Source organism: Mauremys mutica, chromosome 1, assembly GCF_020497125.1.
Source record: "Mauremys mutica isolate MM-2020 ecotype Southern chromosome 1, ASM2049712v1, whole genome shotgun sequence".
Lineage (NCBI taxonomy): Eukaryota > Metazoa > Chordata > Testudines > Geoemydidae > Mauremys > Mauremys mutica.
In genome coordinates, this window is record NC_059072.1 from 65,025,134 (window position 1) to 65,047,993 (window position 22,860).

The window sequence follows — 22,860 nt, forward strand, 5'->3', positions numbered from 1 at the left end:
AGGGTGTTTGAAGATTGTGACATCAGAATTAAAACCACACTCATGGTTTACAAAGCTGTTGTGATTCAGCCCCATACACTAGGGTGGGGAATATGGACAACATATAGGAGACATCTTAAGGCGCTGGAGAAATATCAGTGCTGTATGTGTAAGATTCTTTGAATTAAATGGGCAGATAGATGCACTAACATCAGTGTCCTCTCGCAAGCTATATCCACGAGCATTGAGGCAATGATTATCTATCATCAACTTCAGACTGCCAAAACAAATTTTCTATTCTCCACTCGGCCAAGGCAAACCTGTTAGAGGAGGGCAGAAGAAACATTAGAGATGTCCTCAAGGCTAATATGAGGAAATGCAATATTGACATCAGCTCATTGGAATCTATAGCTTAGGACTGACAACACTGGAGGAATTGCTTGAGGCAGGGAACTCAGCACTTTGAGGGCCAGATGTGACTACATGTAATGGAGAAACAGGACTGACAGAAAGAGAGTGTCATGGCTCAAACCAACATCCCAGGTTCACTTACCCTGCTCATTAATAGGTATCTGCAATGTGGCAGAGTCTGTGGCTCTAGAACAGGCCTGATCAGCCATCAGCAGACCCACAAATAACTTGAAATAGACAATCCATGAAAGACAATCATCCTCAACTTTGGGGGATCGCTGATGATGATTTATTTTCAATATACATTTATTCTTATTTAACCCGTGATTGTTTACTGTTGACAGTATAACTAATCACAGCAGTATTCCTCTGTGAAGCTTTTTCCCACATGAGTAATAAATAGGAGATATGAGAGATTCTTGGCTACATGGTTTTGCATTTTTGATACTATGTTTTGTATTTGTCATCCATATACATAAATTCACAAATGAGCCACCAATTTTATACATATGCATTATGGATGGACCAAGTTTAACACATTGCCCTCAGGACTCAGAAATTCTAATAGTGGTCCTGACAGCTTTAAATATTTACAGTTTAATATTATCCTGAGAGGGCTGGGGAAGTGGATTGTTTAATCAATCCTATACTTTGTTCCTATATTTTGTTCCTATTGCCAAAGCCATAAGAGAATCGTCATCAAAGGGGTTTAAAAAACTCTTCATATCAATGTTTCTCTAAGTATCTATTAACACTTTAATATGTAAAGATGGACTCAAAGGGCTGTACCCAAGAGGAAAATTAATTCTGAAAGAACTTATGACCCCAAGGTGTGCTATAAGGAATTAGTTGTGTGGGGTCTGAGCCAAGATTTTCCCAATTAAAAATAACCCTTTATAGTATCTGGATGGCTTCTAGGATCCATTGGAACCCAGAGTGAAAGACTAATGGAATTTTTCCATTGTCCTCCTATTGGTACAGCTGTCCCTTCCCAGGACAATCACAGAGCATTTTGATTGCTGGCAGGCAGGATGTGCAGAGACTTTTGTGGATGGTGGTCAAGCAATCAGTCACCCCAGAGGCCTTGTCTTCGCTGGGAAAAAAGGTGTGTTCTTAATTTGTTAGCTAACTCAAGGTAAAATATTAGTAAAGACAAAGCAGCAAAGAGTCTATAAGGTGCCACAAGACTAACAGACTATAAGGTGCCACAAGACTCTTTGCTGCTTTTACAGATCCAGACTAACACGGCTACCCCTCTGATACTAGTAAAGACAAGGCAGTTTGGAGATTTCTCACAAGGTAGCAGGTTGAGTTATAGACTATTAATGTGACCTGCTAACTCATAAAACTACAACTACCTTGTCTTCACTAGGATTTTACCTTGAATTAGCTAACTCAAGTGAAGAGCACACCTTTTCTTCTAGTGAAGACACAGCCAGAGATATTGTGTGTGTACGTTTTTCTTGGCCAGCAGCCAGAGACATGATTGGGAGCAGTGAGACAGCTGCATTTTAAAACTTTGTTTGCATAAGATGTAAAGGATTCTTGACTATGGGATCTTGGGAGGAAGAAATGGCAGTTTTGGAATTATGAATGGGAAAAGGTAGGGAAACCCTGCCCAAGTCTCATTGCATAGTCTGTCTATTGTACTGGTCTGTCTTTGTTCTCTACACAACACTAATAATATGAGGAAATCAAATGGTCTTTAAAATGGTCAGTGATAGAGAATCCACATGGCCCTTGATAAATTGTTCCAATGATTAATTACCCTCCCTGTCAAAAATTTATGCTTGATTTCCATTCTGAATTTGTCTAACTTCAGCTTCCAGCCATTGTATTGTGCTATACCTTTCTCTGCTGGATATAAGAGCCCATTATTAAATATTTGCTCCCCATGTAGATACTTGTAGATTGTAATCAAGTCACCCCTTTAATCTTTTCTTTGTTAAGATAAATAGATTGAGGTCCTTGAGACTATCATGATAAGTCATGTTTACTAATCCTTTAGTAATTCTCATGGTTCTTCTCTGAACCCTCTCCAATTTATCAACATTCTTCTTGAATTGTGGGCACCAGAACTGGACACAGTATTCCAGTAGTGGTTGCACCAGTGCCAAATACAAGGTAAAACAACCTCTCCTGTGCCCTAAAACTTATTGAAAATAAATATTAATGATCCAGCAAGCTCCTCATCTAGGCCTTTTAAAACTCTTGGATGCAAGTTATTTAGATCTGGTGATTTAAAAATGTCTAACTTTAGTAGCTTTTGTTTAATGTTCTCCAGAGACACTAGTGGAATAGAAAGAGTGATATCATCACCATATGATGAGACTAGATCATCTGTTTTTTCCCCAAACACAGAACAGAAATATTTATTGAACACTTCTGCCTCTTCTGCATTATCATTGATTATTTTATGGATCCATTTCCATCTAGTGATGGACCAATAACATTGTCAGGATTCTTTTTGTTCTTCATATATTTGAAAAACTCTTTCTTATTATCCTTAACTCTGGTGGCCATACAGGTCATCTTGTGTTCCTTTGGTTCCCTTATCAATTTTCTACAACTTCTAATTTATTATTTATATTAATTACTATCAACTTCCCCATCTTCCATTTGTTGTATTCATGTAATTAATTAAATATTTATTATAGATACCTTCACTTCCCCTCCTATCCAGGTCATTTTTAAAAACCAGCACAGCCTTCCTCCTCAGTTGTAGCTTTTGGGGCATCTAGTAAGGTGTTCTTGAAGGATTCCCCATTATCATTCACATTTTTCTAATTAAATGCTTCCTCCCAGCTGATTTGGCTCATAATTATTTTCAACTTTGTGAAACTGGCCCTGTTAAAGCCTCAAGTATATATACTACTGGTATGGACTTTATTTTGCTTGCATATTATAAATGTGATCATTTACCTCATGATCATTGTACCTAAGTTACCATTAATTTTTAGTTCTGTAATCACTTCTTTGTTATCTGTTAGGATAAGGTCTAATACAGATTTCCCCTTCATTGGTTGCAACACTTTTTTAGTTAGGAAATTGTCATTTGTAATGTTAAATCATTTCAAGGACTGGCAGCATGAGACCTCCAGCATATGTCACTCAAACTGAAGTCTCCCATGATCACACAGCTTTTTCCCCTACACAGTATAGATAGATAAAGAGCTGGTTATCCTGTTCCCTAATGTGATTTGGTAGTCTATAGCAGACACCAACTAATACCCCTCTTGTGCTTTTGCTGGGACCTTGATCCATAAGTATTCAAGATCAGTTCCTTCTGAGTTATCAGTGACTCAGAAACAGATAATGCCAACATTATGTGAATCATCCTATGAGTTTTCAGTAATATTAACTAGATTGAATTTATGCTCTTAAATGAGCAATTCCAATTCCTCTTGTTACACAAGCTCCTAGCATTGGTGAATAGGCAAGTCAAGACTTTCTTCTCTTCATGTCCTTTAGTTTCTTGGTTAATTTTAATTAATCAGAGTGGAACGAGCCTGAGGAGGGCAGAAGGGTGTTTAAGTTTATATTTACATGCTGGGATTGCTTGGGAGATTCCAGGGGAGAGCTCTGCAAGTCTTAGCCCTGCATGAAGGATAAGCTTGGAGAATCCTAAGAGAGGCTGAGTAAGAAGAAACCCAGGGATGCAGCAGCAAGAAGGTGGACTAAGAAGACCCTGGCTGCTGGTTATAGGGTCGCTGGGGTGGTACCCAGTGTAGTGAGAGGGTCTGGGTCCCCCTACCAGACAACTGGAAGGTGGCCTGAGTCTAGAGAAGGGAACAAGGATGACAGAGTGCCTTGAGAGAAGGGTGGGAGGACAATGGGGCCTGGAATTGGGACTGAAAACCTTGTTATAACAGCACTGCATGGTTTATTTTGGGGACTTTGATACCCTGGAAGGGGAGAGACTTTGAAGTGACCTGGCTGGTGGGTCAAGCCACAAGAAGGGAGACCACTGCAGGGCCAGAGCAGCTGTTGGCAAGGAGGCAGGAGACAATGAATGAGCAGCTATGCCAAGCCTAGTCACAAGGAGCAAGCCTGAGGTTAGCATACTCTTCTACAGGGATACTACCCGGTTCCTATATATTACATGGACCTTTTCCATTAATCCAAAAATTCAAGAAAATCTTGATTTGGTCAGAATTACAATGAATTTTCTAATCTCATTCTTGTCCCTCATGAAGATTAAATGTGAAATTTAATTCACAATTAAATTGCCATTCTAATATGATTCCTGAGTGTCTGGCTGGAGAGTCTTGCCCGCATGCTCGGGGTTCAGCTGATCGCCATAGTTGGGGTCGGGAAGGAATTTTCCTCCAGGGTAGATTGGCAGTGGCCCTGGAGGTTTTTCACCTTCCTCCGCAGCATAGGGCAGGGGTCGCTTGCTGGAGGATTATCTGCTACTTGAAGTCTTTAAATCAGGATTTGGGGACTTCAACAGCTGAGTCAAGGGAGAGAATTATTTCAGGAGTGGGTGGGTCAGCTTTTGTGGCCTGCATCTTGCGGGAGGTCAGACTAGATGATCATAATGGTCCCTTCTGATCTTAAGTTCTATGATTCTATGATTGGCAGGTCTGCATCTCTGCTCACAAGGTGCAGAATAGTACAGGTGTTAGATGTCAGGATTAAGGCTCCCTGGGGAAATGTGTGTAGAGATGCATGCAGTGATTTTATACACAGATGGAAATTCACTGAAGTCAGTGGAGATTCTTAGATTTACATTTGTGCCACTGAGGGCTGAATTTGGCTCACAGTGCCTGATGAGTTAATACTACTTATCTGAGTTTATTTCTCAAATAACATTTTTAAAAGAGAAAATCCTGAATGTAGTTTTACTAAGAGAAATTCTCCCCTTCTGGGCTGTAGATGAATTGTGAGCTACTACATCCCTTTTTTTTGAAACATCCACAGGGAATGGAAAAAACCCATGAGCCTTCTTGTGACAGTGAACAGAGACACATCTTGACAAGTGGTGGATTACCTTTATTGTTCAAGTGATGTATGCTGGCAACTAGCATCATCCACTCTTGAAGTAATGTGGCACTGAGTCACTTTACCTTACGTGATCTTGTTGATGAGTCAATTTTGCTCCCTGAAGCCACTCTCTAGATGCTGTCTAGTTTTATCTGACTTATACATTCCAATTTATTTTTAGCCATTTGCATTCTGCTTGGTTCATGAAAGTGTACTTATGGTGTATTTTGTCATCTTTACAGGCTATCATTTGTAGCCCCACAAAGAGGTGGGAAGCATACCTGTATCCCCCTTACATGAAGAATCCCTAATTAAGAACCAAAACTAGCAATTCTTTAAAAATGCTAGCAGGTAAAGCAGATTAGTCCTGAGACCAGCTTTGATTTACACACTGGCTATTTACATAGCTTTTCGAGGGTACATGTGTGGCCAAACCTTTCTGACATGTGGAACCTAGAATAATAAAGAACAAGACTTCGGGATAGCTCAGTGGTTTGAGCATTGGCCTGCTAAGCCCAGCAAAGATATTCTTTTATGTTGCTCAATTTATATCCAAACAAACAAACACAGTTTTGGGGGCAAAACACTCCATTATTACAGCACTGAGGCAAACTTCTTCTGTGCCTGTAACTCACAGCAACAACAGGAACATATGGAAGCACCTCATTTCACACTCAGCTGCTAAACTTTGGCCTAGCTGCTGTGCACAGGTCATCGGAGCTGCATTTTGGCTAACCCTGTTATAAAAGTCTTAGCAGTCAACACAGCTAAAGTGTGAGTTGTTTTCATTTCCTTTGTGTGAATCATAAACAGGGTTGTTTACTGCAGAAACTTCCAATCGGTTATAGATCTGCAAGTTTACTGAAGGCAATGGAACACCAGTGTGTGAACATAATGGGAATATGCAGTGTTGTTGTAGCCATGTCGGTCCCAGGATATGAGAGAGAAAAGGTAGGTGAATTAATATCTTCTATTGGACCACCGTCTGGCGAGAGAGACAAGCTTTAGAGCTTACAGAGTTCTATGTAAGCTTGTCTCTTTCACCAGCAGCAGCTGGTCCAATAAAAGATATTACCTCAACCCCCTTATTTCTCTAACATAATGGAAAGTCAGTTGAATTGCATAGATATAAATGAAAGCATAATTTGGCCTTTAGAAACTCCAGGTTTAGAGGTCTTACAAAGAGTGCAGATGCAAGTGGTTGGTGTTCAGCTGGTGACATGTGTGAATAGAAGAACCTGGCTTGACTTTCAGAACCCAGGATGAGGTTTGCAGGGCTGGGGCGGGAATCTTTGTATCTGTAAATTGCTCACATATTTCTATGTCAACCATGCATTTGAGAGTAAAACTGCATTTGAAAGATTTCAAATTATATTTTGGATGATGTATATTTGAAAAGTTTTGGACTGTGAAGACTGCAAATATACATACTTTTTTTTTTAAAATAACCAGAGGGTGGAACCCCTTTCAGACCTCCTGTCTAGAGCTTTCTAAATTCTCTCTTTACAGTATTTTGCTTGCTGAAACAATTTTATGATAAAGTTTATTGTAGCTGGATTCTTTTGCAAAGCAATTTGACAGCCCCTTTCAGTCAATTACTTAATCACATGCATTTACTATTTTTAGCACTTTGGTCCTGATCTTGCTTCTTTTGAAGTCAATGGAATCATCAGGCCCCTCAAAAAGTTTCCTTTGCTTTTGAAAGGGGCTTATCTGGACTAGCCGGATATGACATTTTTGTTGAAAGTTGTGAGTTGCTGCTTTTCTTCTGTACATTTCTAGAAATCTTACTATAACAACACTTTTAAACTGCTTTTGGAGATATACTTTGGGATTCTATCATCCTAGCTTTCAGATGAATAATTGTTAGCTTGAGGTAGAGGTTGTGCTGGTGAAAGGAAAACTTAAAATGACTTTTCTTTAACAGGTCAAAGGAAGTTGTCAGGTTGTTTAGTCCTATAATATGGCCTACTTTGAATTGTTGAGATTCGCTATGGTATGTAGCCTGCATACAAAAATAAGGAAAACTGAAACAAACAACCCAAAAATCAAACTAAACCAAATGAACCCTCTACAGTGTGATGTTCTAGCTGAGATGCTAAAGTCAGGAAACTCAGTTATTGTTGCTATACTTACTCTAATTCTGTTTCCTGGCACATAGTATTCTATATAGTATGTTAACTGTAATGCCTATCTACTCAGACACCTACAATAACACACATATACCCTACCCAATGTAGGGTTCTGTTACTGGTGATTTTTTTGTTTGTTTGTTTGAGTTTAGAATTTATAATTTCTCTCTCTGTATTCTATTTTTCCAAACTTTTTTTTCAGATTTAAACCTAGATAATTCTTTAGTGTCAGCAACAGAGAAACATTATTGTAATAAGCTAGAGTTTCCCAGGTGTCTTACCAAGATTCAAAATTCACACTTAGCAAGCAAAACACCTTTTATAAATGACAGAACAAGTCAGTGTAACATTTTCTCTGGATCAAAATTGTAGCAGCTAGGTATATCTGACTTACAGCAATCATTTCCTTTTATTTCTACATAACCAGCTGTAAAAACTGATAACCAGCTTTACATTTGTCATCCTAAAGGATTAGCTTTAAAGCCTTATACAGAACTATAGAATAATTATTTACATAGAGATGCAGTGCATCTTTTTCTTTCCTGATTTGTGGATTCAGAGTTCTTGTAACGAGTGCAAGTGCCTGGGTGTTCAAATGTAAACTCCATGAATGTACACCTCTACCTCGATATAACGCTGTCCTCGGGCACTAAAAAATCTTACTGCGTTATAGGTGAAACCGCATTATATCGAACTTGCTTTGATCCACTGGAGTGCGCAGCCCCGCCCCCCCAGAGCACTGCTTTACTGCATTATATCCGAATTCATGTTATATCGGGTCGCTTTATATTGGAGTAGAGGTGTATCTGTAAACCAACCTTACTTTTCACTCACCTTCAACACTTTGAAAATATATTTCAAAATTTAAGACAACATAAATCCTTTCAGAGCGGAGGGAGGAGGGTCTGCTGCTGTCTGAACTTATAAGACATCGTGCTGACATGCTCTCAGCCCCCCCCCAAAACCCACTCTCTCTCCCCCCACATACACACAACACACTCCCTGTCACACTCCACCCCCACACCATTTGAAAAGCACATTGCAGCCACTTGCATGCTAGGATAGCTCCCACAATGCACTGCTCTTTGTGGCGTTGTAAGAGCTGCTAATGTGGCCACGCCAGTGCGCTTGAATCTGACAGTGTGAACACACGGCAGTGCTTTCCCTACGGCGCTCTCCGAGGGCTGGTTTAACTCACAGCGCTCTACATCTGCAAGTGTAGCCATGCCCTTAGTGCTGACACGTCAAAATATGAATCAGAACGGTGAGTGTGGACACACTGAACCATTTGTGCTTAAACCACATATAACTCTCATGTTCAATCAGGGCCAGCTCTGGCTTTTTTGCCACCCCAAGCATCAAAAAAAGAAAAAACCCTGCTGGGCAGCTGGAGCGGTCAAACAAACAAACCCTGCAGGGCAGCCAGACCCAGGGTGCAAACTTTCGGCTAGTGCAACTACCTGTGCTGCAGATGTGCCCCGGGCAGTGGAGTATGCACCCCGGCTAGCAGGGGGGAGGGGGAGAGACAGAAGAGGGGTGGCCAGGGCTTCCTTCAGCTGGGGTGCTCACCACTCGGCCCCTCCCGCCGTGCCGCCTGCCGGGAGGGCTCCGTGCTGCTCTGGTCGGCGGGGAGGGAAGGATGCGGGCTGCCGGGCTTGCTGCAGACCTGGCACCGGCTGGGGAATGAGGAATGATACAGTTCTCTTCTGCAGACATCGCCTTAGTATAGACAGGTCAAAAACTGTTTCAGCAGTTAATGATAGCAGAAGTGAACCCATTCTCCTTGTCTGTATTGTTCCAGGTGGCTTTCTGAACTGTCTACTATAATCATTCAGGCAACAGGGACTAGCTGACCCTACTTTTTAAAAGTTACACCATATCATCATTCTCAGACATACATAGTCTGTAAGCCAAGGTTGATGGTGTGCTGGGTGTCATGTAGTGAAGTTCCCAGATCTGGCTCAATTCTGCGAATCCAGGAATCTCTGAGGCAGCCCCACAGGCACCGCCAGCTAGGCTCATGGAGAATCTGAGAGTGTGGCATGCTGGGTTGTTTTTGTCCATCCGGGCAACATGGTCAGAGAGCATGTAACATCTGAAAAGGAAAAATATTTGGGATTGAATCCTTTTGTTTCTTTTCTTGGATCAATAAAGCCTGAAAGGTATTTCTTCTGGTTTTTTTTTCTTTTATAAATAGTTGGAAAAAGTGAAGATTGGTGGGTGTTCTCATGTTTTTACATTGGTGTTGTATACCTTAGAAGACTAGCTTGATCTACATGAAATTTAGGAAGTCTTCATAATATTTCCCATAATTTTAGACTAACAGCAGTATTGACAACCTGAAACATTCAAAAATAATGAATCAGGCTCATACAATTTACAAGAGTCACTTATATAATCATGAGATTTAAAAAAATAAATGTTGTGTTCCTTTCATTTGACTGGTCTTGGAACCTTTAGGGTTCACATTTTCAAGCTTTTCTCCTCAACTACGAGGGTTAGAAACATTTTACAAGACTCACAATAAAATCATGAGGATTAGCGATGCTGTGTGTGATAGATGTGTTCAGCTGCTACCAGCCTGTAGACCAAGTCTAAGCAACGTTAGAGTGCTTGAAACGCCACCCACCTCTGTCTATACTAGAGTAACCACCATTACTGCCACCAGTGAAGCTAAATCAGCGATAGTAGTGGTGAGAGAATTTTAGCAATGAAAACCCAGTGTAGACACCAGTATTACAACCCAGATAGTCAAAAATCATGAGTCAGCTCTTCCCAAAATAACAAGATTGGCTTAAAAATAATTAGATTAAAATAATTTATTTTTTTTAAATTTGCCTTCTGGGTTCTGACCCCTTAAAATGCATAGGTCAGATTTTCAAGCTCCAGTCTCACCAACCAGAAGGTCTGACTCTAGAAAATTATTAGGGTGACCAGATGTCCCTATTTTATAGGGCAGGGGTCAGCAACCTTTCAGAAGTGGCGTGCCAAATCTTCATTTATTCACTCTAATTTAAGGTTTTCTGTTCCAGTAATACATTTTAACATTTTTATACGGTCTCTTTCTATAAGTCTATAATATATAACTAAACTATTATTGTATGTAAAGTAAATAAGGTTTTAAAATGTTTAAGAAACTTGATTTAAAATTAAATCAAAATGCAGAGCCCCCTGGACTGGTGGCCAGGACCCGAGCAGTGTGAGTGCCACTGAAAATCAGCTTGTGTGCCGCCTTTGGCACACGTGCCATAGGTTGCCTACCCCTGTTATAAGGACAGTCCCGATATTTGGGGCATTTTCTTCTATAGGCATTTATTACCCCTCACCCCGTCCCAATTTTTCACACTTGCTGTCTGGTCACCCTAAAAGTTGTTTGTTTTTAAATGAAATTTGCGGTGCTTGCATTAGCACTTGTAGGCTAGAGCTGGGGTTTTAAAGACAAAACAACTGTCATGAGAAGGGAATTGGTTTTATTCAGAATGTTGGAAAATCTTTTCTGGGGTTAACAGCCACCGAAAACAGGCGAAAAGGTTGGTTTGGTTAATGCCTCCTCTCCCAGCTCCCTCCTTTCTTTTTTGCTATCACAATAAAGGGACGCCCAGTACAAACCCATGTTCTAAACCAGTAAAATGATCGCTCCGCCCCTACGCCCGTGGGAGAGTACAAGTCCCAGCATGCAATGCGCCGCCAGCAGTTCACAATGCAACTTCTACACCGCAGCACGCAATGCGCCTGGTGTTCTAGAAAAACTACAAGCCCCAACGTGCAGTGTCCTAGCCCACTTCGCGCGCGTCGGCGCATTGCATGCAGGGATGCGTAGTCTTCGAAGCCTACGCTTCTTTCCTCCGCCTCCTCCCCTCTGTAACCGCTGCCTCAACGTCCCGCGCACGCTCTGCGCCACGTCCGCTCTGACATCGCCCGAAGAACAGCGCGAGCCTGCCCGAGCCAATCAGCGGCTACAAAATCGCGTCGCTCGCGCGGCTCGCGAGAGCCGCCTTGAACTTTGACCTCGCCCCAAGCGCGAGCTGTGGCCGTCTCGGGTTCTGTTCCTTTCCCCTCCTCCGCCTGAGCGAGGCCGCTCCCTCCCCCCGTGTCACCAAGTGGCGATGAGCCTGCCCCCCCGGCGGCGCCCTCACTGATCCCCCTCCCGTCTCGCTCCGCGCCGCCCCCGGGGACACAGCCGCCGCCGCCGCCGCCCCCAGCCAGCGCCGTCCCCCAGCAGTGGGCGAGGTGGAGCCGGCGAGGCCCAGACGACGCCCCCCACCGGGACCATCAACATGGCGAGCGCCTCCTACCACATCTCCAACCTGCTGGAGAAAATGACATCCAGCGACAAGGACTTCAGGTGAGCGCCGGCCCCGCGGAGCGCCAGGCCCCTTCCCCTCCCTGAGCTCCCCGCGCAGGCCCCTTCGCTCTCCCCTGTCTACTGAGCCCGCTCTCCGCCTGCCACCCGGGAGCCTCCCGCCAGGCTGCAGCTGCTGCTCTTGTCTCAACCCGGGCCTGGCTGTTGTGCGCCCGCGGCAGGAGGCCGATGACCCCGGGGCCTGTGACTCGTGGGCAGGGGCCCGGCTGTCAGAGCGGCGGCGGGTGCTGGCCCGGAGGGATGTGCGGTAGGAGCGCCATTCCCCCGCCCCGCTGCCTGGCAGCATTGCGGTGAGCTGTGAACGAGGGTCTGGGCTCGGAGAGAAATCCCCCCCTTGCCCCGCTTGCCCCGAGTTTTCTGGCGCCCAATGAAAGTTTGGTCTAAGTTGCTTAGCTCCTTCTCGGTGTCTGTGAACGGGGGAGACGAGACCTGAGTGCACCGTGCTCAGAGATCCTCCTCGGGTGGGGAGCCACAAAGGGCTGACCTCAGTAGTTGGTGGCCTGCGTGCGATTTCAGTCCAGAAGCCCCTAGAAAGCCGAGCAAGGATTGAATGGGCGTAGGGAGGCTATCCCACCAGGGCAGGGTTGAAGTTGATAGAGAAGCCTACTGGCCTTGTTGCACCTGCTCTGCGGGCAGAGGGTTTCTTGCTCCAAGGCTGACCATGAAAGTCCAGGCTTAAAGTTTTTGTAAGGGAAGCCTAATTGAAGATTATATCTGATGGAGGGGAAAGTGACTTAAAGTTTAGGATTTGTTGCAGCAGAACTAGAATTGTGCAGGTGCACTCAAATAGCCATTTGCTAGTAATCATAGTTGTACATCTGTGTAGATTAAATAAGTTGTGCATATAAACTTTGAATATCTGACAGTGAAATGACAATTTTCAGTATGACACTGGAATGACATATTTTATTTGTTTCATTATAAATATATTGTAGAAAACAAAGTTGAGGTTTTGTCTCCACAGTTTTTTAAAAATAAATATTTCTTGAACCAGCAGTGGGAGGCTAAATGTGTCAACTACTGAATGCATCAGGTTCAAAATAATTAAAAACGTTATTTGGGCATAAGCTTTTGTGGGTAAAAAACCCACATCACACATCTGAAGAAGTGGGTTTTTTCACGCACGAAAGCTTATGCCCCAATAAATCTGTTAGTCTTTAAGGTGCCACTGGACTCCTCATTGTTTTTGTGGATACAGACTATCACGGCTACCCCCCCGACAACTAAAAAAAATATTCCTTGCTTGTATTAAATACCTTAGAAAATCAAAGTTAAATCTAATTTGCATTTTGTATACATGGTACATTTGCATTTAACTCAACATGGACAATAGATTACTTATTTTTGTTAATAGAAATGTTCTGGTAAGGCTGATTCCTGGTTCCCATGCACTGCCACAGTGGTACAATGCTTAGTTTGCAATCACTGTGAGGGAATACATACATCTAAATAAAGCTATTTCAAAGATCATTTAATTAAATTATTTCAAAGATCTTTGTGTAATAAAGATGATAGGTGAGCTCTGGTTTTCTATTTACAATTCTTCTGTTGACCTAGCTGCTGTCTCTTAGAGAGGCGGATTAACTATATGGATGGAAAAATCCCTTCTGTTGATTTAGGAAGTATCTGCCCTGTGGCATTACAGTGCCATAGCTGCACTGCTGTAGCATTGACATACCCCTGGTCAATAGCTGCCTTCTACATGTCCCTAGTCCCTTCCTACTTTTCCATTTCCTTCACTCAGTTCCTGCCTTGGCCTTCTTCACGTTAAAGTTGGCTCCTGGCAGGTCTTTCCCTGGTTCTGCAGGATCCCACTGACATATTCAGCAACTTGCCACATGCAGCTTGAAGAAACTCTTTCAAGGATACTTTCTAAAATAAAGATTTGTAGCTACACTTCCATTGGTTTTATGTTTATAAAAGTTTGCTTTTACAAAATCTGTTTGCAGCAATTGAAAGTATTGTTTTAAACCCTGATAAATTTCGGTCTTCACTCTTCCTTTTAATTCCATTTTGGATAGTTATTCAGACCTTTACTTTAACATAGTGTAAACAGTAGAAGTAACTTACGTTTGTGATTGCCTTTGTTCTTGAGGAGAGATTACAAGATAATGAAAGATAATTTGCTGCTGTTAGAAATGTTGTAAGAAGCTTTTCTTGTATCATTTTGTTATGAGACTATAAGTAATCAAAACTGGTGCTTTTTACCCCAGAATAGCGGTAGCATTAAATGTTAATACTAAATTTGATCATGCATGACTGAAACTGATGAGCTTGGGTTGTTTGTCGCACATTAGCTTTAATGGTTTGGATATTCTTTTGGATAGGTTTATGGCTACAAATGACTTGATGACTGAACTACAGAAGGATTCCATCAAGTTGGATGATGACAGTGAAAGGAAGGTCGTGAAGATGATTCTGAAGTTACTGGAAGATAAGAATGGCGAGGTGCAAAACTTGGCTGTCAAATGGTATGTGTTCTTTCTGCACTATAAACAATTGTCTAATCTTTGAACAATAACTGACTTTTCTAATTTAATTGCTCAAATTAAGTTGCATAGCAATATTCCTCTTGAATTTAACATCTTTTCAAGAGACCCTCTTAAGTGACATGTATCCGACGAAGTGGGTATTCACCCACGAAAGCTCATGCTCCAAAATGTCTGTCAGTCTGTAAGGTGCCACAGGACTCTTTGCTGCTTTTACAGATCCAGACTAACATGGCTACCCCTCTGATACCTCTTAAGTGATTTGCCTTAATCCTAGTTTTACAGAGCTTTTTGGTTTGTCAGTGATCCAAATTATGATCCAGCGATTGCAAATAGTTTGCATAGCACTTGCTGGTGGTCTGTGGAGAGCTAGCTGGTTCAATGGTGATGGCTCTCCTAATTTTCAGTTGCTAAATATTACTAAAAGAAGCTTAGACCACCTATTCCCTTTCTATGTTAAAAATGCTGCAGTTGCCACAGGGATGTTTGATCAGTGGGAAGGTTCAAATTGCAGTTGGAATTTGGGGAGGTGAAGTATGGTATTATGAAAAGTTCTAAATAGAAACCTGAACACTGACAAATGACTAGGTTTGGCTATCAAAACACACAGTTAATAGATTGAAAACTTAAAACATTTCAGGCTAAGGCTTGGATAAATGCATGAATGAGTAGGGGAATAGTAGCAGGAGCTCACCTGCTTTAGGTGCCTCCATTGCCTCAGTCTCCCTTTTCTCCCCAAATTAAGGAGACTTCACATTGTGGGTGTTTTCTCATTAATTCTCCCTCCCCTTTTTGAAGTCGGGTTTATTAACATAGATTTCAAAACAACTTACATTTTCCACCCAGCCCTTTTTAGTTGGCTCCTGTTTCCTTCAGGCTTATACTCCTCAGGCCTGCTAAGGAGTGAGTCTGTGAAGTAGCTCACACAGTCTTCCTGCTCCTTTAACTCTTTCTTCTGACTGAATCCAGGTTGTCTTTATATCTTCCAACTGGCTTGGTTCCTAGTCACATGCTTGTATCATGTGACTCCTGCACTGAGTGGTAAACTTATTACAGGTGAGGCTGAACCCAGGACTCCCTTAAACAGCCAGTTTGCTTTGTGACCAGGGTGTTTGGCTAGTTTGTTTGAGCTTGATCTTCTTTAGGCTTTGTCAGCCTTAGTTTGAACAAGGCAGAAAATAGAATGCATACATGTACTTTCTCTTAAATATTCTGGCAGTGATGAAAGTTTCATCAGTTGTGATTTTAAAAATTAGGCTGACCAAAACAATGGAAAATGTTCTGTAGGCAACAGTGGAAGGAACATGAACTTTGTCTCAGACATATGATTTGATTATTATGCTAATACCATTGTCAATATTCATTTCACTGTGGCCAACAGAAACAGCAATGCTAGGTTAGCATGTTACGTGGTATTGCTGCTTTCTTCAAGGAAACAAAGAGGTTGCCGTTTTTTGGCTGAATTTTAAACTTCTGAAATATTTAATTTATCCATGGTAGCTGAAGCTGTACTCTCTTCTAGTAGAGTTTGCACATTGTATTTGTGACCAGATTTGACAACTGCACAAAGAAAATAGCTTCAGAATTTGAAACACAAATAGTTTATGGGAGTTTGGTTGAGGCCTGAAAATAAGCTATTGTGGAAACAAAAATGAAAAACCAGCTGCATATTGTGTACATTTTCAGCACTTTGGCTGTAATTTCCAAACCTCGAGGCCTAGAATATTAGGGATTAGGAATCTGATTTTAGTTTCATACATATGAAAATTGCAGCTTTAATTTGTGTTAATGAGCATTGTTGGTGCAGTAGAAGGCAATCTTTTAGGAAAGGGGCAGGATGTGAAGCTATAATGGTTTAAATTGCGTACCGCATGATGGAAGTAGCTTTTTCCTGGTATCTTCTTACGTTTTCCATTAACTCTGGTACACCAGCATTGGTAGCAACCATGTAAAACTGATCTTGATCCCATTTTTCTAGCCAGTTGTTTTTGTTAAAAAAGGGAAGAAAAGTGCTTAGACACAATGGTGGTGCAAAATTAATGTTCACGCCAAAATTGTCTGTTTCTAAACTGCTTTGGGAATGCGTGAGTGTGTGCTTAAATGCGGGAAATGTCTGTTACGCTTAAAAATAAGTGATGATGGTTAAATAGAAGGATGCAGGCATAAACCTTGAGCAGGGGAAGACCTGAGCATAAATTGAAAGGGAAAAATAGAGATGCAAGTACATACAGTAACTAAAAGGCTCAAATGAAATCTCCCCTTTTCCTATTCTTTCAAATCCTGGACATATTAAACACAAGGATTGTGGAGGGACCTGCTTCAGTAAACCTGCATATCTAGTGTTTAGCAGGCTGACCTTTTACATTCTCATTCTTTCTTAAAGGATTGAACAGAACAATGAAATATTAAATCATTAAGATACTGCTTATTTCTTGCATTTTTACTGTAGCAGCACTTGCAGACAGTGAATGGAAGAAAATTTCTGCTCATGTTTTACCTTATATTCATTGTTTCACATATGCAAATAAAATTGTAATATTATGATAACTGGTTTATGTTGGAAAGTCTTACTGAATTTACTCTTCAGATATCTTCAGAGGTGAAATGGAAACAAGAATGATGTAGCCAACTTTGACATCCACAGGATCAAGTAGAGTGTTAGCAGCAGTTTGTATTTCAGATAAAGCAATTTTACAAATGTCTTTGGACCTCAGTGTTGATGCAGATGGTTTTAGCAGGTTGAGGAATTTAAGTAAATCATTGTACTGACCAAATACCGGTAGTTCACATTACTGCTGGTGTGAGTGAGACACTACCTGCATAATATCTCTTGGAATATTGGCAGTCGTTGCACAGTTTGGGCATAGTTACCAACCTTCCCCTTTTAAGAGCTTCAGCCTGTTCAATTGGCATAATGCTTGTACCTGTATTTTACTTAAATCTGTGAAATGGATTGTAACATTTTGTAGAACAATCAGTCATACAGAACAATATTCAATTTATCATAAAGGGGAAGAGAAACATTAAAGAAAAGGTTATCAAGCAATTGCAAAACATTATATTAATTCTGCTTGCAGATGGAGGCAGGAAAGAAGTTATAAACTCTTACGATATCACTTTCCTTTAAAGGGGGCTCTCTGGCATGTCCTGCTCAGTGGTTTTTTGTCTCTTACCAGATTGAGGCCCCATTCTTTTGGAGGGTAGGCTCAACTTAATTTTTTTAACTTTTTGTGTTGGTTATTTGTCTGCTCAGTCCTTTCCTTTCTTCCTAGGTTAGATAGTTTTAGGTATGTCACAGTGCAGTTTCTTCTTTTATTCTTCTTCTGCCTCTCAGATCTCTAAAGAGGTGCAGCACCAGAATGGTATCTTGTTTGCTGGAATCTACCCACCAGAATTGGTTCTTCAGGTTGTGGTATCTCACTGGGGGGGTAAATATGCTCCTGGATTTCATGGCAGTACATTATGGAAGAGTAATCCATTGGTCAACAGCCAAAGGACATTTTATGCTTAGCAGTCACTGTGTTGGCTCTGTAATAGGTTCAGTGGCTCTAGGAGGGAGTGGCATGCTTTTCCGAAAGGACCTCTTTCAGATGTGATAGTTGCCATTTTTTCAAAGCTGCTTGGTGCAGGGGCGGATTAGGGTTTTGTGGGGACCTCTCCCCACCCCTTCCACCTGCAGTCGTCCCCCCCGCCCCTGGTGCTCCTGTCGGGGAGTGGGTTGGGGCACGGGGACTCACCCTCTCCACCCGGCCTGGGCAAGCCCCCGCACCCTGACCCTGCTCCCTGACTACAGCGCAGGCCAGAGCAGGGCAAACCCCTGTGCCCTGACCCCGCTCCCTGGCTGGGGCGCTGTGTGGGCGGAGTGGGTCAGGGCATGGGGGTTCCCATTTTTCTAGGGTCCCCCAATGGGCCGGGGCCCCTGGGGATAGGCCCCATTGATCCAGTGGCTGATCCACCACTGGCTTGTACTGCTCGTGGAAGGATGTGACCATACTGTCTGTCATTATTTGCATTACAGTAGTGCCTAAAGGATAAGAACCATTTGTGTTGGTGCTTCTTGTGTAGCTGTCCTTATTATAGCTTTGCTGCTGCTTTGTGCTTAAAGTATGTCCTGTTTTGGCTCACTCCACTGCTGGTCTCTGTAGATCCTGCAGGAACAACTTGCTGGGTTGCTTTTCAAAGGTGTGTCCATTTTAATGGTAGTATTCCTCCAAATCCCTCTTCCTCTGTAGCTTTGATCCTGTGTACATAGCAAAGTGCTTAAGCGAGCCTTTGTCTCTTGAGACTGACTTTTATTGTCTCTCTCAGGGTGGAGGAAAGGAGCTTTCCTTTCCAGATAGATCAATATCCTTATGTGGACACAGTAAATATAAATGATAGCGTCACTAATAACCCTGAAGAGAGGAGAATCTCTTGAGACTTCTGAAGTTAGTATCTCTTCTATTACACTTAGAATCTAAAACACCTCTGGAGCTTAGAGGAGGGCTATTTCTAGCTAAACATAAAAGCGACTCTTATGTGCAGGGCTCCAAGTTTTCCCCCTGTTCACTATTCTATTCAGAACACTTTGAATAGGAAATTAACTCTTTTGATTAAGAAACAAAACTCCTTTAAATGCTTCAAGTAGCTTTTGTCCACCTCAAAGTGCACATTATTACGGTTCTTATACTGCTCAGGTGGATGCTAATATTTTGGGGCTGGTTGAATAAATGTCAAACTCTAAAGAAAGTTTACAAGTGTTTTGGGAGCTCCTTCCAAGACAGTTGTCTGTACAACCCAATTCCGGGTAAAATGTGGTTACAAAAATTGGCTTCTGGGAAATATTCCTTCTTTCAGGTTACCCCATTTCTGCACTTATCTGTCTTTTCTGTATCTTCTATGGTGTAATAAAAATTCCTTTCTGCAGCCTCTCTTTTAGTTATAGCCCCACAGGCCCTACAGTTGTTTGAGCAACCTTTCATCTGCACTTGTTTTAATAGAGCTCCCCTATAAGGCAAAAATGTCATCTTAGGGTATGTCTACACTGTAGTTTGAACCTGTGGCTGGCCCAAGCCAGCTGACTCAGGCGTGTGGGGCTTGGGCTAAGGAGCTATTTAATTGTGGTGTTGACTGTCAGGCTCAGGCTGGAGCCCAGATGCTAGGATCCTGCAAGGTGGGAGGATCCCAGAGCTCCAGCTGCTGCCTGAGCCCAAACATCTACTGCAGTAAACAGCCCCTTCGCCTGAGACCTGCAAACCCAAGTCAGCTGGCACAGGCCAGCCATGGGTGTTTTAATTGCAGTGTAGACATAAACTTGGGCATCCCTAAGGGTATCTTATGAAATATTTTTAAGAATAACTTGATGGTCACCTCTCAGAGGTTAAGTCCTTGAAGTATGGTAACTCTCGGACAAAGTGTTGATGGATGATCTGTTTTTCAGGGTTGAACCTACAGGCCAGGGAGAAAAGAACTCTTTGTCTCTCCTCCACCTAAACCCAGTTATTTTCGGAATGAGGCTGTTCTGGCTCCTCCATGTAAAGGGACTAGACTGGCTGTAAGACTCTGATATGTAGTCACATGTAAGAATGAAATTTAGGACCCTGTGCGGATACAAATTTATATTCGTGGATATAAATCGGTATCTGCGGAACTGCACAGCTCTCCTGGGAACTGCAGTGGCGAAAGGAGTAGAACATGGGGCTGCCACTCCCAGGAGCCAGCACCCCATGCCGGCAGCTCCTCCTGTGCGGCTGTACCGCCTCATGCCTCTACCCCATCCTTTCCATACAGCTTTTTGCGTGACTGCATCTCCATCATGTCCTCCAGCATGGCTGGGATCTGTACAGCCATGCTGGAGGACAGGGCTGGGATAAGTATAGCTGTGCTGGAGGAGCTGCCGGCGCGGGGCGTTGGCTCGTGGGAGCGGTGGCCCCATGTTCTACTCCGTTCGCCCCGTGGTACCCAGGAGAGCTCTGCGGTTCCATGGATACCGATTTATATCTGCATTCGCAGATATAAATATGTATCCGTGCAGGGATCTACTTATATTATCTTAGTTTTGCTGTTTTTGTCATAATACCCCCAGCAAGGCTAGTACTTTCCCTCCCTCACTATTCCGAAGGATCTGCTCAGAGGAAGGCCATGAAGGAAATACAGGAGCATCCTTTAAAGCTCAGAATAGTGTCTGATGTCTTCTCTCACAAAGCAGACTCAAGTGCATGTTTTTTGTGCTTTGTAATCCCTATTGTTTCTGTTGTTTTTCATGTTTGTTTCTAAATTACTTTCATATGAGATGCGCTCAGTTGGCAGGAAAATGTCAGCACTGCAGATTCAGTCTGAGATCTGAATGTCAGACTGGGATCTTTACTTGTTGCACACAACAGTACCAGTTAAAAGGTTCTGCAGGACAGTTTGTGCCTTCCTTTATACCCATGCAACCCTATTATGTTAAATTGTACAGATTTAATTGATAGAACATTAATTAACAATTCCGTTGATACAGAGCTGGAATAAAATACAGCCTACCTGAGTTGTGTTGGCTCTGCAAAGCAGACATGAGTGTAAATGCAGTAAACCCTTATCATTATTAATGAAATCAACAGGTAGAACTCTGACAATGCACCCCCCCAAAAAATCTGATTATGATATGTTTTGCACAGTCACTTTTCGGAGCACAACAGGACATGGAACATCTTTGGTGTCTTTTTGTATGGCAATCCTTCATTGACAACATGAATGTTGTAAATCAAGAAGTGTTTAGGTGCTGCCGACTTGCAAAATGCGATGATAAATTCTTGTTTGTTATTTTGTTGGCACTGTAGCTTAGGCCTCTTCTTTTCAGTCTGACTTGGCATCCTGTACTTCTCATAAAGGTGGCAGCGAGTCTGGCTATGGCTCTGTCCATCAGTGCCTAAACAATTGCTTGGCGTAGATGAGAGGATACCTGACAGTGAGAAGGGTGCTGTTTTCTTGGAATCTCACAGCTGGGTGATAAATTGAGCCAAGAGTCCTTTTCCCATCTCTGCAATTAATCCACATTGTGGGTAAGCTCATTAAGTTGACAGAGTGTTCCTTCAGATCCTCAGTGAACTAAGTCATTACCTTGAGCCTGCCAATTTTGTTGCAATTAGATATCTTTGCATCCTAAGCCCCAGGATATTGAGTCTGGGTCTAATGCATTGTCATGTTTTCATTACCAGCATGTCCAGTCATGTATACGTAAAGCTTGGATTGTGGTGACCAGTAGCTATCTAGTGGCCTGGCTCTTTGTCCAGCATCCTCCTTCAGACTTTAAATTCTTTGAAGTGATGGTGGCAGGCCGAAACTATCCAGTAAGGTTGATCTGAAATTTTTCATGATTAAATAACAATTAGGATGGGCTCTTAACATGTTGGGGAGCCCAGTTTATTCACAAAACAGCACTGAACTGTCTGTGTGTGACAAAGAGGACTCTTCGGAAAAATTAGTTTAGGTGTCATTCATGGTCTCCATTTGCTGGGACTGAGACCACTATAACAAACCAAATTTCACATATCTTGCGTGGTCTCAGATTCCACACGTTTTTGAGGAGGCAGATTGAAACGGCAACTTTCATATTTTTATCAATTTTTAAATCTTATTTAAGTGTCATCTAAATATAAGCAAATGTCATATTGTCATAGCAACAAAAAACACCCACTTTTGCTTATGATTAAGGCTACAATTTTGTCATGGATATTTTTATTAAAAGTCATGGATGGGTCATGGGCAAGGACCAAAAGTTCACAAAAGCCTTGACCTGTCCCTGACTTTTACAAAAAATATCCCTGACAAAATGGGGAGGGAGGAGGTTCTAGTGCCCTGCCCCACTGCATGCAGTGGCAGAGAGCTGGGGAACCTCCCGCCCCGACCAATGGATGGGAGCTGGGAGGGACCCTGACCCTGGGGCTAGGAGTTTTGGGGGGGGTGGGATCCCCCGCTGCCCTGCAGGGCTGGGAGCAGGGGGGCTGTCCCCTGCCGCCTGCGTGACTGGAAACAGCGGGTCTCCCACTGCCCATGGCAGCTGGGGAGGTGCAGGGCCCCAGTGCCACAGAGGCCATGGAACTCACGGAATCCGTGACTTCCATGACCTCTGTGACATACTCACAACCTTACCTATGAATGGCTTGTCTTCCCTTCTGTTGGTCACAGATCTGGCTATGATGATTCATGCTTTTGTAACTTCTAGGCTTGATTATTTATAATTAAATGCTTGTCTACATGAGGATGTTAGATTGGATTAGTTTGTTTGCTCTAAGTGCAGCAAATTAACTATATTGATTTGAAGTGCATCCACACTTCTTTGTTATACTGACTTAAGGTACTTTCCTTGTTTATCATTGTGTCCACAAATCTCTGCGTTTGTTCTGATTATCTGCTTAGAATGCTGCACTGTTGTGGTGCAGTATTCTGCTGATCAGATCTGTGCACTGGGATTTTTCTTGCATTACATGGTGGAATGCCTACCAGAACCTGCAGGAAATATGGGGCATAGGGTCAATAT

At 42.5% G+C, this 22,860-nt stretch overlaps 1 protein-coding gene across 2 annotated transcripts in view; it reads left to right on the forward strand.

Moving 5' to 3' along the window:
* The first annotated feature begins 6,614 nt into the window (after positions 1-6,614).
* The window catches only part of CAND1 (cullin associated and neddylation dissociated 1), a 63,774-nt gene continuing 47,528 nt past the window's right edge, over positions 6,615-22,860 (forward strand). The window contains exons 1-2 of one of the 2 annotated variants that reach the window (XM_044978520.1): positions 6,615-6,643; positions 14,199-14,342. In XM_044978520.1, the coding sequence (XP_044834455.1) occupies positions 6,639-6,643; positions 14,199-14,342 (149 nt within the window). In that variant the 5' untranslated portion in view covers positions 6,615-6,638. Of the gene's footprint in view, positions 6,644-11,436; positions 11,854-14,198; positions 14,343-22,860 lie in introns of those variants that run through there. The other variant, XM_044978513.1, reaches the window with a different exon arrangement.